The sequence below is a fragment of the Emys orbicularis genome, chromosome 7, assembly GCF_028017835.1.
Source record: "Emys orbicularis isolate rEmyOrb1 chromosome 7, rEmyOrb1.hap1, whole genome shotgun sequence".
Taxonomy (NCBI): Eukaryota; Metazoa; Chordata; order Testudines; family Emydidae; genus Emys; species Emys orbicularis.
Window position 1 is genome coordinate 67,930,613 of NC_088689.1, and position 14,678 is coordinate 67,945,290.

The 14,678-nt window shown below is 52.0% G+C and overlaps 1 protein-coding gene across 1 annotated transcript; it reads right to left on the reverse strand.

Annotated features, from left to right (window-relative positions):
- Window positions 1-10,854: 10,854 nt before the first annotated feature.
- Window positions 10,855-12,970, reverse strand: LOC135881685 (homeobox protein MSX-3-like). The gene is made up of 2 exons (XM_065408352.1): window positions 12,538-12,970; window positions 10,855-11,276 (listed from the first exon to the last, which is right to left on the reverse strand). The coding sequence occupies exons 1-2, from the start codon at window positions 12,968-12,970 to the stop codon at window positions 10,855-10,857; spliced, it is 855 nt and encodes a 284-aa protein (XP_065264424.1).
- Between the last annotated feature and the right edge of the window lie 1,708 nt (window positions 12,971-14,678).

Consider the following 14,678-nt stretch of genomic DNA (forward strand, 5'->3'; position numbering starts at 1 on the left):
CTGTTTTCCCCGGACCTATGGCCCAAAGTCCTGGGGATCGCCGAGGTCATGCCAGGGTGCCAGCTGCACCTCTGGGTCTGCATGGAGGGGCTGATCCTCAATCTTGTCAACTTGATCTGTGCCCTGATACAACTGCACCCGCTTCGGGATTGGGTATCAGTGGGCTTCTGCCTTCCTTGGCACTTTGGATTCTCGTAAGTGCCTGGTCCTGGGTGGGAATTTTAACAGCACCCTGGATGTGTGTGAGAGAAGTGCTAGGCCACAGTGGATGTCCTCAGGGAGATTGTTACGCCCTGGTAGATGTCTGGAGCAACCACCACCTGGATGACTCCACTTCCTTTTCCTGTGTCGGTGTGGAGGATACTCAGTCATGCCACTCGTGGCTGGACCGCATTTACGTTTCCTTTTTAACTCTTTGTGGGCCCACTCCTCCAGCATCAGGTTGGTCCCCTTCTTGGACCACCATCTGGTATCCGTGATGGTTTATTTGAAGCCTGGGCAGCTGGGGCTGGCCTACTGGCATTTTTAACAGCCTCCTGGAAGTTCTGGCTGGCCTGGCAGGAGGAGAGGTGGTGGGATGTGGGGAAGAGACATGCCTAGTTCTTCTGTCACGACTACATCGGGGGGCCAGTCAGAGGAGGGATGTGGCGATTGAGCAGTTGGAGTGGAAGGTTTTGGAGCCGGAGAGGTGCCTGGACACTCACCCTGCGGATCCATCCTGCTGCAGGTAGTGTCAGGAGAAGCAGGATGAGCTCTGGGTCCTTGATGACCATTGGATGCAGGTTGCTTTTGTCTGATCGTGTATCCAGCTTCTTCAGGAGGTGGATTGCAGCTCCTGCTTCTATGCCATGGAGAAAAAGCATGCCACCTGCCCTCTGGAAGAAGACAGCACCCCTCTTACGGATCCAGTGGAGAAGCAGGAAAGGATGGGAGCTTTCTATGCAGACTTCTCCATGGTCCAACTAATGCTGATGCTTGTGAGATCCCGTGGGACAAACTCCCTACAGTCAGTGTGAGTGACCGGGATTGGCTGGAGCTTCCTCTCACTCTGGCTGAGTTCTTGGAAACCCTCCATATGATGCCTAACATAAAATCTCTAGGCAATAATGGGCTGAACTTGAGAGTTGTACTGTGCATCTGGAACGTTCTTGAGCTAGACATTGCTGTTGTCTGGACCAAGGCCCCGGGGAGTGGGGCATGTCTCATGTTATGCAGGGCAGGCCATGCTTGCCCTGCTGTCCAAAAAGTGGGGCCTCCATGACATGAGGAATTGGTGCCTAGTATCAATACTCAGCCTGGACTGTAAGGTCATAGCTGTGAAGAAGTAGGAATTTTTTGTAATATTTTTTATGAAGCCGATGTGCCTTGGTTTCCCCTATGCTTTACGTGGCTACACAGTGAGGGAATAAGTTTGCTCTCGGGGCAGGCTGAGACACATAGGTGTGTGTGTTGCCTAGCTGTTTGAGCCAGCAGAATGTGTCATTAAAAGGACTGAATGAGACAGACCCATATCAGTGGAAAATCTGAGAGGACAATAGAAAGCCCAGTCACCAGGACATTGACACCTAACAACCAATGACCCAGAGAGAGAAGGATTTCCCCAATTCTCAGCAGGGAAGCTGTGCAGAGACTACAGCTTAAGAACAAAGGACTGGGAGGTGTAAGGTGAGGGAATAAGAGTTGGTTTGTGGCAGAACCTTGGAGTTCTCTCACCTGGGAGCTGACTAAGGCCATATCTACATTGTACTTTCGTCGCTCAGGGGTGTGAAAAAAACACCCCCTGAATGCAATACCGGATTTACAATGGTGCAAGTGGCACCATGGCACCAGGCCCACGATCGAAAGGGGCCCCGGCGCGCTCTTCTCTGCCCACCGCTCTCTCCTGTGGGGTCAGAGAAGCTTGACACTGGGAGATGCTGCAGCTCCGTGGCAGCCTCTGTCGTCAGCCTGGCTCCTGCCCCGCCCCTTTCCCCAGCGTGCTACGTTCCCTCCCCCCCCGCCCGCCGCCGATCAGCTGGATCAGCCTTGCTGACGGGAGGAGGGAGCCGCAGCACGCCGTTCTGGGGAGGAGGTGGATGGGGCTGCCCCCGAGGCAGGGCACTTGTGATCAACCAGCTGTTCCTGTCCATGCTCTAGCACCAGTTCAATACCCTGAGCCTGCTCTTGAGAAGCCTGGTCAGCCTCCAGAAGAAGATCCTGGAGTTTGTCTGTTTGGGGGTGCACTAGATCTCTGCGGGGGTCCCGACTGGTTCATGAGCAATGTTCATTCTGGCATTTTCTAACTTGAGAGTGTTTGACTTTGCACACTTTTAATCCTCTAATTTTGTATTTTCTAATTTTTGTGGATTAGTTTATTGATGAGAGCAACCTTAACTAATGTTAAACACAGTTTTTTGTTTGAGCATTGTACAAAGTCTTGTTTGAGGGGGGAACAATTGCGAATCTTTCTTGTGATGATAGGAGACGACAGGTAAATATTCAGAAAGCCATATATAGCGTCCAATGGGTAAGAAGCAAATAAACAATATACATGAAAGGAGCTGTAATTCTCTATCTTCATTTCATGTAACCCCCTTTTCAGCAAGTACCTTTGAAAAGCAGTGTAGAGTACCCCAGTACAAGCCCAAAGGAACCGAGTAGCAGCTGATCCAAGCCCGGCTTTGACTGCAGTTCCTCTGAAATAATGCTATGGGAAATCAGCAAAGGCAGCTGTTGCCATGACAGCCAGGGCACTGGTGACTTTCCCAGTGTGCAAATGACCTGGAGGGAGAGACTGCTAAGTGGCTGATTATCTCTGATGTCACAATGTTACTGCTCAGGCAGCTGCAGGGGGCAGCAAATGTGCAGGGTGTAAAAAAATCAGGCTTTTCTCGTGCTCTGGTTTTCCCAAACTTCCTAAAAAACCCAGCAACAGCCAAACACAAAATACACATTGAAAATCATTTCACACACATAGTCATTAGTGGCTGAAATGTGGTTCAAGTCTCTGTTACCAGATGTGCCCGTTACTTTGGGGTATCCTCATTTATTAGGGTTACTCTTCGGGGGAGGGGAGTTCTGTAATTCTATTAATGTATTGCTTGTGTCACTTGTGTGTTCATATGGAGCTCTACTTCTCCCTTCTGGAAGTCCCCTCCCAATGGAGCCACCTGCAGGATCTAGGTTCCCCAGGGCTGGGTTCCTCCAGCTCCAGAATCAGATGAACACACACACAGGCACTAACAGAGCAAGTCTGAGTGGACCTGGTCAATCCGCACTCTCAAGCTGCCACCCTTATATGCCACAGGTTCAGCATGTCCCTATCCCCACTTTCACATGACAATTGTACTGGTAGTAACCCACTTGATGAGCAAACCCCACACTATTTTTGGGCGCTACAGGGATCTTTAGCTTAGGTAAAAGAAGCGTTGCTGCAGAGTAAATGGAGAAGCTAAAAACACAAAAAAGTAAAGTTCAGAGAGAGGGAGAGAGAAGCAACCAGCTTAACCATAAAAGTTATTTATTGAATAATAGTGATAACTACACAAGGAGGGCTAAACAAACATAAGTTACATTATTAAAGGTTAATACCTGAGGCAGAAAAGAAAACAGAGAGAGAGAGGGATGGAGGGATCTCACCCACTCCATGAGACTTGAACTGGTCAGGGTTCCCAGCTGATGGTGGTAGCTCAGGGTCCTGAGTGCTGGAGACAGGCAGAGCCCCCAGCACGATCAGTCAGGAGACTGAGTCCCAGTGGAACTGATGCAGAGTTTGGGTCCATGCATCAGAACACTTACTTGGGCATAGGTAGAGGGTTTTGTAGAGAAACAACAATGGTTCAAGGGAGAACACTAGATTTATTTATGGGTAAACTGATGACTCAAGGGTTTTCTTTAGGCTAGACGATAGGAGCTGATCACTCTTGGCTATGGGTGGTGTTTTCTTCCAGGGAGCTCACAATGCAATTAGGCTGCTTCAGTATTTTGGATATCAGCTGAGGATTAATTACTAGAATTGGTCTGATAACTGCTGAGCTGGGTGTGTGGAGATGTAGGTTCATTAACATCTGGAGCAGAGATCCCCCATGATGCAGTGCTTCCCTGCTTTTCTGGTCCCAGAGTTCCGTGCGGTTCTCTGTTCTCCATTCTTTATGCTAATGGAGATGCCTTAATCTTGTCACCCTTGTCAGGAGGGTCTAAGTGTGTCTCCCAACACCCTTCACTGCTCTCTGCAAGTCTTTTCTCTGATTGGTTTTGGTTGAAGCAGAGACTGGTGTGGGGGTGTCTTTCATGAGTCAGACAGGCTGGATACTGCGCCCTGGTTCCCCAAGAACACAGAGCTAACTGGTATCAGCATGTTTACAAAAAAGGGTTTTGAGACAAGTTAGATGCTGAGGTACCGACCCTCTAAATCAGAAAATACTGATGCAACCCAAACTGTGTTGTCACTACTGATAGGCCATAATACCAAGGCATGAAAGAACAACTCTCCCAAACCCAGAGGAAATAAACTAGATGCTTTGCAACTAAGGTATTTTTTTAAAGTTCAGTTATATCTACAGTAGATTCCACTTATTAGCAACCCCTTGGTCACCAGCAAAAAGGTGCTGCTGTCCAGCAGTTGCTAATATATGGAAGGCAGGTTTGCGAGGCTGCAGCCCTGTAAGCCTGCCTACTCACAAGGCAGCAGTGGGGGGGAGGGCTGCAGCCAGGATGTGGGGGTTTCTATGCGGAGCTAGGGGCCCACAGAGCTGCATGGTGCCTCTCCCTGTGCTCTCCGGGAGTTGGGCCTCAGCAACGCTCAGCGCTTTCTTTCCTGGGCAGGGCACAGCCCAGAGAGTGCAAGGAGAAGTACCATGCAGCCCTGCTACTGCCCGGCCCACAGCCCCCTACCTCCTGTGCGGTCCCTGTGCACAGGCAGATTTGCAGGGCTGCAGCCCCAGAAGGAAGCGTCATAACCCACGGAAAGGAGAAGCCCTGGTAAGATGCCTTCTGGTTGGAGGGGTTCTTGGGGCTGTTTGTTCACAGATGACAGTGATTGTTTGCTGATAAAGCAGTTGGAGTGGTTTCTGAATCAATTCCTGCTGCCTCAACAGCTGTAGGAGGGGTCTCCACCCCATGGGGAGTGGTGGGAGTTTGGAATGACCGAGTGTATCACACACCACAAAGTGCTGTGCAGTATAGTCCAGGAGCTCCAGACACCCAAAGCCAGTTTCAGACCCATAGACCAAGCAGCATACCACTTTTACTTTCTAGGGGTTAGGAATAAAGTAGTATCCCTTTAAATAATTTGTGAGCCCTCTAGTGGTACTCACTGGTCTATATTTTAGAAGTTGCCAGAACCCAACCAGAGTGGCAATGTGTGTATGTAGCTAGGTCTGGCATATTGTGTCCATTGAATAAACACTGCTAGTTGGATTCCACTGTGCCTGTATGGTTCCTTCATACCCTGTTTGTTGCTTAAAGAGCAAGAGACACAACACTTTAGCAGCAAGGCAGGGATTCTAATCTGGGAATACAGTCAGAATAGGGAGCGGCCTAGGGACAGTGCAACTAAAAAGGGAACTGCACCTTGCAACACTAGGACTATAAGTGATCTGCTCACTTAGAGAAAAATTGTGTTAAAAATGGCTGGCACTTTGGGGGAAATGGACTTGTTTAGTAGTTCAGTAGCAGACTGGCCCACCTCTCGAAAGAGATTGGAACAGGATAGATGAGCAAATGGTATAACTGATGAGAAGAGAGTCAGTTTTACTGAGCATAATGAGCTAAAACATGCAACTTACTAAGCAGCCTAACAGCTTTTTAAACTTGCAGCCGAAACATTTGCTGATTATGTGGAAATTCTACAAACTCATCTATCCCCAAAAGCCATGGTGATCACAGTCATTCCTGCTTCTATAAATGGAGTCATAAAGGCAATGAAAGAATTTCTGAGTATGTGATTGAATTAAGGAAAGTAACGGGGCATTGCCAGTTTGGAAAGAGTTTAAATGGTGCAGAAAGGGGCTAGTTAGTGTGTGATATGCAAAATGAAGCACCTAAAAACAATTATTGACTGAGGCTGATTTGGCCCTAAAACAAGCACTATAAATTGCTGTTTCAATGGAGACGGCCTAATGGGACTGTCTCTTCCCAATTAGGACAGTTAACATCATCTTTAACATCCTGCCAAGGACTGTCATGTCTTTAAGAGAGTCTAGACAGCTAAAAGGCTGGGCCAGAATAGGGGGAAATGTTGAAATTAAAATGTGTGTAACCTTTTATGGTTGGAATGTTTTCATTGTTTTCCTTTTTTATACAAGCTTAATAAAAGGGATTTTAAAGGCGGTTCTTCACAGTGGGAGCTGGGGCTAACAGACCAGAGCCCCCCGTAGGCATTTAACATTGTAACAGTAAACAAGGGCTTTAAATACCATACGTCAGTTGCTCCCTAGACCCCCACTCTTTAGCTATACACAACAGCCTGATATAGCCTTTATTGGGAGGGATAGAACACACCCTGCCAGTGCGTTAAACCACTGTTTTGTAGACATTTGTAGAATGCTGGGAATGTGGGTCCATGTTCTTTCCTGGCTCTGGTGGGGGAGTGTGGTCTAATGAGTAGAGAAGGGATCTGCAAATTAGCACTCCTGAGTGGTCTTTGCTTTTAAATGATGCTTTGCATTTACAATGTGCTCATTAATCTGTGGGTCTCAAACCTATTTGTGAAGAGGGGTATGTCAGAGTAGCCCCATTTTGAAGACATGGAGCATGATTCATCAGTGCTTTGTGGCCCCTTTGTGTTGGCTGAACTGCACCTCCATAAAGGGACGTACAAGCTGTCTCCCCTTGTCCCCTGTGGCAAATACCTCACTGGTGCAGGAATGAATTGGGCCACCCTAGCCAAGCACACAGATTTAGCATGGACATTCCAAAACACAGTATGGCTAAGTGACTGAAAGGTAGGTCTGCCACTTCAGAGACCTGGGTTCTCTTCCTAGCTCTACCAGAAGTGACCTTGTGCAACTTTACTGATCCCCAGTTATCTGTGAAGGGGGGGATACTTGCCTCTGTCTTAAAGCAGGTGTATGAAGCCCTACCTGATATTAAGTGTTAATGATTAGAGTTCACAGGCTTGTGTCTCCTAGCCTAGCTACTTTCCCAGTGGCCAAACGACAGCTGTAGGGCTGGCATGCTCCTGCCACCACCACCTCGCTTACACTATTAGTCTATGCAGTTGTTTGGAAACAACGAAGGCGGCTCAGTGGGGCTTGGAAGCAAATTCAGTGCAGTAGGACTGTTCAAGAAATAACAAGCGTGTGCCAAGGGAGATTTCCTATGGCTTACAAATCTGAAGAGATTTTTATGGAGGTGGTGAAAGGCACTGCCCTGACCCCACAACTATCCCTTTGCCAAATGTCCAGTTCCTGCTGCACAGCCCTAGGGATGTTCAAACTAGCTTTGGAAATGTTTTTAGCATTGGTGAAAGTATCTATTTTTTATTGATCTGGATCTAAAAATGGCTAACCTAATTTGCTGAAACTTTCAAAAGGAAAGTTTGTCAACGTTATAAGCAGCGAGTCTAGGGAATTACAATGGAAAGGATTAGGCAGCTTGAAATATTGGCATCACTACCACTTTGCCAAAAACATTATTGTAATGGGGAGACTTTGTCAAAGGACTGAGTCTCACATTTTGTCTTGAAGGCAATGAGATCTGGTTAATCTCTTCTTGGAAGGGATTCCACAGTTGGGGGGCTGTTAAGCAAAAATCTATCTCTATCTCTCCTACCTGTCACTCCTACAGTGGAAAGTGTCATGGTTCCCGAGGAGCACAGTTGCTGCAGGATGTTATGGCCCCAGAGTCTTGAAGGCAACCCTTGCAGATGTGGCCCAACAGCACTCCCTTAGAGGCTGCAGTAAAGCAGAGGCAGTTCAGAGCCCATCTGCTGTTTCTGATAAGATAATGAAAACTCATTCAGGTGGCACATGGGCAGAGCAGCAGGCCAAAGGGAACCAGGCTAGGAGAGGGCAGGTATGGGGAGAAGCGGTTGAAGGACTGGGCATTGGAGGGCAGTTGCTGGAACCATTCCCACAGAGGCTTGAGTAGTGCTGTAGCAGTAGCTTCTTCAAGGGATGGATTCTAGCCCAGTCGGTGCAGAGTGTCTGGCACCCAGCAGGTGGCGATCGTGCCTAAAGGAAGAGCAAAGGCAGGTCTGGAGCCGCAGCCCCAGCCCCTTACTCCTCACAGCCAGCCACAGTTTGAAACTTGACAGGTCTCCAAGAATACCAGTAATTTCCTGTTCCGAGGGCTGACGCTGCCTAGTGCAAACACATACTGTTTGCTACACGTTTAGAATCATGACAAAGTCTGAGACATGGGCTTCCAGTTCAGAATGGCTGCTAGGCACCAAGCCTTCCCTGACTGGGAGCAGGGCAAGTGCCTGGGACCCAGAGGGCTGCCTAACAGGCAGTGAACTGTAGGACCCCTCCCCACCCCAGCTTTCCTGGGAGCAGGAAGGGACCCCAGGTTTCCCAAAGCCTCCTCCAAAGGGGAGGGGCAGTGTGACAGGGGTCACCTAGAGAGGTGCATTCCCCTGACAGAGTGCTGGGGCCTTCTCTGGCAGCACCTCAGGAAGCTTCTTAAGAGCTGTGGCTGCAAAGACACGCTTAAAGCCCTGACCAGTGTCTGGGCTTGCCCCACTTCCTGCCAATGGTAAGTAGCCCCAGGCTGCGACCTTCCTGGCCTGAGCCAGGAAGATGGGCAGTGAGCTGGGGAAGCACCACAAGAGCAGCAGCCCCTATACTGTGTGGTGCGTGGGGTGGGGGGGGGGGAAGGGGGGAGGTGAAGCGGGGCTGCAAAGTGCTAGGGAGTGGACCGGAGCCACTGCCTGGGGGCTTGGAGCGAGACCCTTGGCAAATGGGAGGCCTCCAACACCTGGAGAAGTGGCTCTGCTCTCCGGCAGGGCAGCCACCTCAATTCCGTTCACTCCTCTGAGATGGCTGGGGGGTTGCCTCTAGCAGTGGCAGTGCACAGTTGCTGGCTAGATGCCGGGGCAATGACAGAGGTAGCTTTTTGCAGTACATCCAAAGAGCCCCAAGTATTACCGCACCAGCAGGGCAGGAAGTAGTGCTGTGTGTGCGGCACAAGCCTGACACCTGCCGGGCAGGCAGGCCTCGCTAATCTGTGCAGTATTTTACAGGAACCCCTCTTGGCTCTCCCCAGCAGCCAGGCCTCATTGTGCAGGCTGAATACACTGGCTCTGGTTAGGAGACAGTTTGTTACATTTTGGGGAAAGCTACGATATTGTTTACAAAGAACAAAGCTGTGAGCGGCACCGCTGCCTTGATTAACTTAGAGGCTTTATTGACTGACTGCTTTGTACAAAACAGGGAGATTTCTGCCCCAGCCCATTCAGGGCTCTGTACAAAACCCAAACTATGTACATGGAATTAGCTCTGCGCCTTTCACATGGGCTGAAATGCACACAGCGTAGACGCACCTGTGAGTCCTAGCGAGAGCTCACCTATAAACAGCTTAGCATCCTCAAATACAGCCCCCTAGTGACCCATACAAAAATCAGACTGTCCCCTATTTACAGCAAGAGAGCACTAAGGGACCTGGCCTTGAGTCACTGCCAGCCCCAGGGAAGGCAGCATGGGCCCGGCACAGCTCCATCCCCCAATAGGGTGACTCCGTGAGGCCAGCTGCTCATGGATAATGGCAGCAGAGTCAGGCCCATTGGTCCCCAGGGCCGACGGGGGGAAAGCTGGTACAAATTACCGTGGCCCGGCAGTCTGGAAGGGGGCCCGGCTTCCCGCCCCCCCCCTCGTCGGCCCTGTTTAGTCAGTCCGCCCTTGCTGGGGGGCCCGAAAATTTTTTTTCACAGGGGACCAAACCCGCTCTCGGCGGCCCTGTTGGTCCCATACCTTGAAGTCATGACTGGGTGGAACTCATTCATGCCAGGAGGATCCTTGCGGAGTGGTAGTCGGGAGTGGGGGGAGGAGGTCACTGAGGAGGGCTGATTAATCAAACCCAAGCTGGTTCTGGAAGAGTGTGTGTGTGTTAGGGGTGCAGGGGGAGCAGTCTCTGCTTTGTGCTGTTTTATTCTCGTTGTCCTTCAACACCTTGTGCTCTGCCATGCAGCATCAGGAGCAGGGGAAGCACCAGGCTTCTCATGCAGTGCTGCAGTGTCAGTATCAAGCACAATCGCATCCACGGGTGTTCAAGCCACACAGTACCATCACACTGAGTCAGTCAGACCAGCACAGGCCAGAGACCTGCTCTCTGCAACCCCAGCATCGAGACCAGTGACTTGTAGTTGTTGTAAACACTCAGGGACAAGCTCCCCTAGACTAGGATATGCTTGGGAGAGGGAGACACTAACAGAAAAGGCCATTAGAGACCAATACAGGGAGATGGGAACTTCCTGTCATACTGTGATTGGGTCTCCCCTGTTCAGAGGCTGGAAGACAGGATCAGATTCACACCAGGATCAAGAGGAACCTGACACAGTTCAGAGCTAAAGTCAGCCCTGTGCCAGCTGGGCTGGGAAGCAAGTGCATTGCACTGGGGTGCTGCAGTGAGGGAGCCCATGGGGAAGGAACTTTTTCTTGCCTACAATCTGGGAGGCAGCGATCCTTCAGCGTTGAAGCCCAAACACTATTCCCAGTGGATTTTCGCCTGCTGTTCCACAGCCAAGGACTGACCCTCGGCAGCCGTAAGCCACTCAGTGCATGCTGGTCAGAAGGGGGCTAGTCCACAATCAGCAGCCAGTGAAGAAGTGGGTTTGCCGGCTCGCATATTGTGCTGCTCGCCCCATGTGCAGTAGCGCAGGCCGGGGGCACTGTGACCCAAGAGCTGTACACAGAGCCTAGCCCCTGCAACAGGTTGTTAGGATAGGTAGTACATGCCATAGGTGACTGGCGCTGTGAAGAGACCTGGGACAGGCTGCAGGGCTGCTCTGCTGGGGAAAGTGCTGGTGGCTCCGTACAGCGAGGGGGAGCCCAGGTGTGCCCCCAGCGGGAAGGGCAGGGCAAAAGAGGGCAGCAAGGGCTTGGTGGCCAGTTTGAGCTTCTCCAGCTCTGCTTCCTGCAACCTCTTGGCCTTAGCCCTGCGGTTCTGGAACCAGATCTTGACCTGGGTCTCTGTGAGATTGAGGGAGCTGGAGAACTCGGCCCGCTCGGCGATGGACAGATACTGCTTCTGCCGGAACTTCCTCTCAAGCGCCAGCAGCTGCGAGGTGGTGAAGGGCGTGCGGGGCTTGCGATTGTTCTTGTGCTTCCTCAGAGTGCAGGGTGGAGGGCTGGGCTGCCCTGCAAGGTGACACAAACAAACAGCCCAGCTACTTAGTGTGGAGTGGCCCTGGCCCGGCTGCCAGGCCAAAGAAGCGATCTCTAGGACCCTCCAGCCCTGTATTCATACCCACATCAGACATGGAGCCCATCCTGGGCTCCAGCCCTGCCATGAATTCACGTTTCCCCAATGGGGCTAGCTTTGGTGCAGGGCCTGGTCCCTCGGGGCTGGGAAGCCAGCATGGCACAGAGCAGGCCTTCCCCTCAGTGACTGCACAACAGGTACTCACAAAGCCCCTATTTGGGGCCCGGAGACTCCCTCAGGCATGGGGCTGGGCATGCTGAGCTGGGATGCGGATGGGGCACTGGCTGTCAGGGAGCAGGGCGCTGTAGCACAAAGGCTCCACACATTAGTCCCCAGGAGCTCCTGTCTCAGCTGGAGAGAGCAGGCAGATCCCTCCCCTGCCCGTGGGGTTCCCAGTGCCTGGCTCCACAGAGTGGCCAGTGTGCCATTCAGCTCACAGGGTCAGAGCAATGGGGTTCACCGTGCACCTGGCCTGGGTGTGGGCAGAGGAGCTGAGCTCACAGGCAGGCAGGCACCAAGTGGTGTGAGCTGTGGCCCTGGGCCCAGGTGGGACCCCCGAGGGAGGAGTGCAGGCCAGGTCCAGGTGCCCTGCGCACCATTAGCAATGTACAGTGCTATCGGCAGAAGAGCGCACTGGGCCTTTCCCCCACTGTTCAGAAGTGAGTGGCTGGCGAGGGCTGCTGGGGGCACGGAGTGATAGCAGGGCCAATGGCCTGGCGGACTCTACCACGAGGCTTTAGGTCCCAGCAGGAGCCCGGGTCAGGCTGTGCTGCTCACACAGGGCTCGTAGGTGCAGAGCAGGGAAGCTGCAGCCGTCTCAGGGTCGGCTCGGGGTTTAAGCGATGGCACCTCAGCCTGGCTGGAGCTTCACAGCGCAAGCAAGGAGCTGGGGTGAGTTAGGGCCCACTGAATGGCTGTTGTCTCCCCATCCACTATCCCTGCGGTCAACATGCCCTTCCCACTAGTGGGGCCAGGTCCTGACCATTCTGCTGTTCAGAGGAGGCCACAGGTGAGCCTAGCCTGGGCTCTCAGGTGGGGAGAGGAGGAAGGGAGCCCACACCCCATAAGTTTAGTGCTCCCCCACTGCTCTGGCAGGCAGGGGAAGGGTCCCAGGGGTCCCGCTAGCTGGACTGACAGTTGCCCAGGCTGGCTCTGTGCTCTGACACGCAGAGGTGTGGGGTCACTTTAGGTACTTACTTGGTGGAGAACAGGCAGATTTTGCAAGCCAGGAGTTGGGCTCCTTGTCACCCGGACTCTCCACCACTGGTGGCTGCTGCTTAGCCCGCTGCTCTGGGAAATCTTGGCCTGACTCCGCTGTGTACAAGCTGCTCCGGGCCCGGGCGGGTGGCGCTTCGGCAGTGGCAGCAGGGGGTGGCTGGTGCGGGCGACTGCTCCGGGGACACAGCTTGCGCTCCGTGATCAGCAGGGACTCCACACTGAAAGGCAGCAGAGGGGTGGAGGTGGTTTGGCCCCTGCATCCCACTGCCTTGGAGCCCATCCTGGGCAGCTGCTCCTCAACAATGGGGCTCCCCTTGGCAAGGGCGGCCACTCCTTTGCTGGTCTCTGCCTGGGCTGTCTCCGGGCTCAGCAACCTCTGGCCAGGATTCATCCTCAGGGAGGAGGGAGCCATAAAACTGCTGCGGGGGGTAAGGGGAAGTCAGCCCTGCATACGCACCCCTGGAGGCTCCAGACACCGCCCCAGAGCTCAGGCCCAAGCAACAGCCTCAGGGGTGGGGTCCAGGCTCCAGGGTCCCAGCTCCAGTCTCAGGGGTGGGGTCCAGACTCCAGAGACCCAGTTCCAGCCTCAGGGGTGGGGTCCACCCACTCCAGGGTCCCAGATCCAGCTTCAGGGTCCAGGCTCCAAGGTCCCAACTCCAGCCTCAGGGGTGGGGTCCAAGCTCCAGCCTCCCAGCTTCAGGGGTGGGGTCCAGGCTCCAGGCTCCCAGCCCCAGGCTCAGGCACCAGCAGTGCGAAGTGCAGGGTGGGAGATGGGGTCCCAGGCTCCATGCTTGGGGCAGGGCAGCAGGCTCGCGATGGGACTCGGGGACCCTGCAGGCTTCTCCTGCACTTTAACAGCTATAAAAGTTCTGCCGCTCCTCTTTCATGTGGCCGCCCTCCAATCTCCCCCCTGCAGCCCGTGACGTGCCGGGCGAGGGGCTGCCATTGGCCGCCTACACTCTCAGGCCGGAGCCGCCTGGCTGGGGAGGGAGGCGGCCGTGGGGGGGCGGCTGGTGCCCCCCGGGTTGCAATATCTGGGAGCACAGTTCAGTGCAGTTAACAAGTAGGACAGCAGCCCCTCTTCTCCCCATTGCTGGGCGCTTGTTGGCACCAGGGAGAGCGGCTCCCCCAAACTCCCCACTAACATTTCCCTGCTGATTTCACCTTTCCCCAAAATCCTGCCTTTGCACCCCAATGAACCCATAACATTTATTTAATCAGTCCCCACTAGCCACAAACCTGGCAGCTCCCCAGTCTGCCAGCAGCGAAGGCTGGGAGCCCAGCCTGCTCCAGGGGCTGCTTTGCTCTGTTCTTTAACTCCCCCCGCACTGTTTTCTTGAACTTTGCTGCGACTTTCAGTCTGCTGTTTTACTTACAAGGGTAATTGCTAATTTATTACGTTGGTCCTAGTCTTTCTGCCGTGCAACTCGTCTTGATCCTTTCTGATTGTTGCTGCTTCATTTGAAAAGCACCGGGAAATCCTTCACCATAAGTTGGAGCATTTTAATAAGGCAGACAAGTTATGCTTTGGAAGGCGCCAGGCGCAGCAGGATCAAAAGGGAAGCTACCTCAGGGAGAATAGGCAACAGTTAACTCTACTTAATTGTCCTCCCAAAATTTAATGTCTAGTGTATGGCTGAAAGGACTAGATTCGCACACAGGCGGGCTTTTTATTGGCTGTTAACTGTTGAACTGCCGGAATTATTTGAAAAGCAATGAAGTTTGGCATTACCACCACTAATAATGTTTTCGCTGAGGGACAACATTAAATACAGCTAAAGTAGACTCTAGTGCATAGGATGAAAAGGTCTTTTTTCTTTTCTTTTCTTTTCTTTTCTTTTCTTTTCTTTTCTTTTCTTTTCTTTTCTTTTCTTTTCTTTTTCTTTTCAGATTTACAAGAGCTTTTGGATTGAATGTTTGTTGTATTTATTCCAGAACATTTGCTATTGTAAATGGTACTGCTGTAAAAAATTCCAAATGTGCTACAGTATGTTTCAGTCCATTAATCTGAAGGTAGATTTATGTTTGTTTGTATTTTTTTTAATTTAGCATGTGTCAGAATTTATTCACTAAAGTGACACAACTCACAAAATAACGGTATATTGTTTTGAGAGAAAAAT

What these genes read in the sequence shown, in the direction of transcription:
- LOC135881685 (XM_065408352.1), bottom strand. Translation starts at nt 12,970, where the DNA reads ATGGCTCCCTCCTCCCTGAGGATGAATCCTGGCCAGAGGTTGCTGAGC. An exon ending in ATCTGCCTGTTCTCCACCAA is followed by an intron (nt 11,277 to 12,537) that starts GTAAGTACCTAA and finishes GTCACCTTGCAG; the next exon opens with GGCAGCCCAGCCCTCCACCC.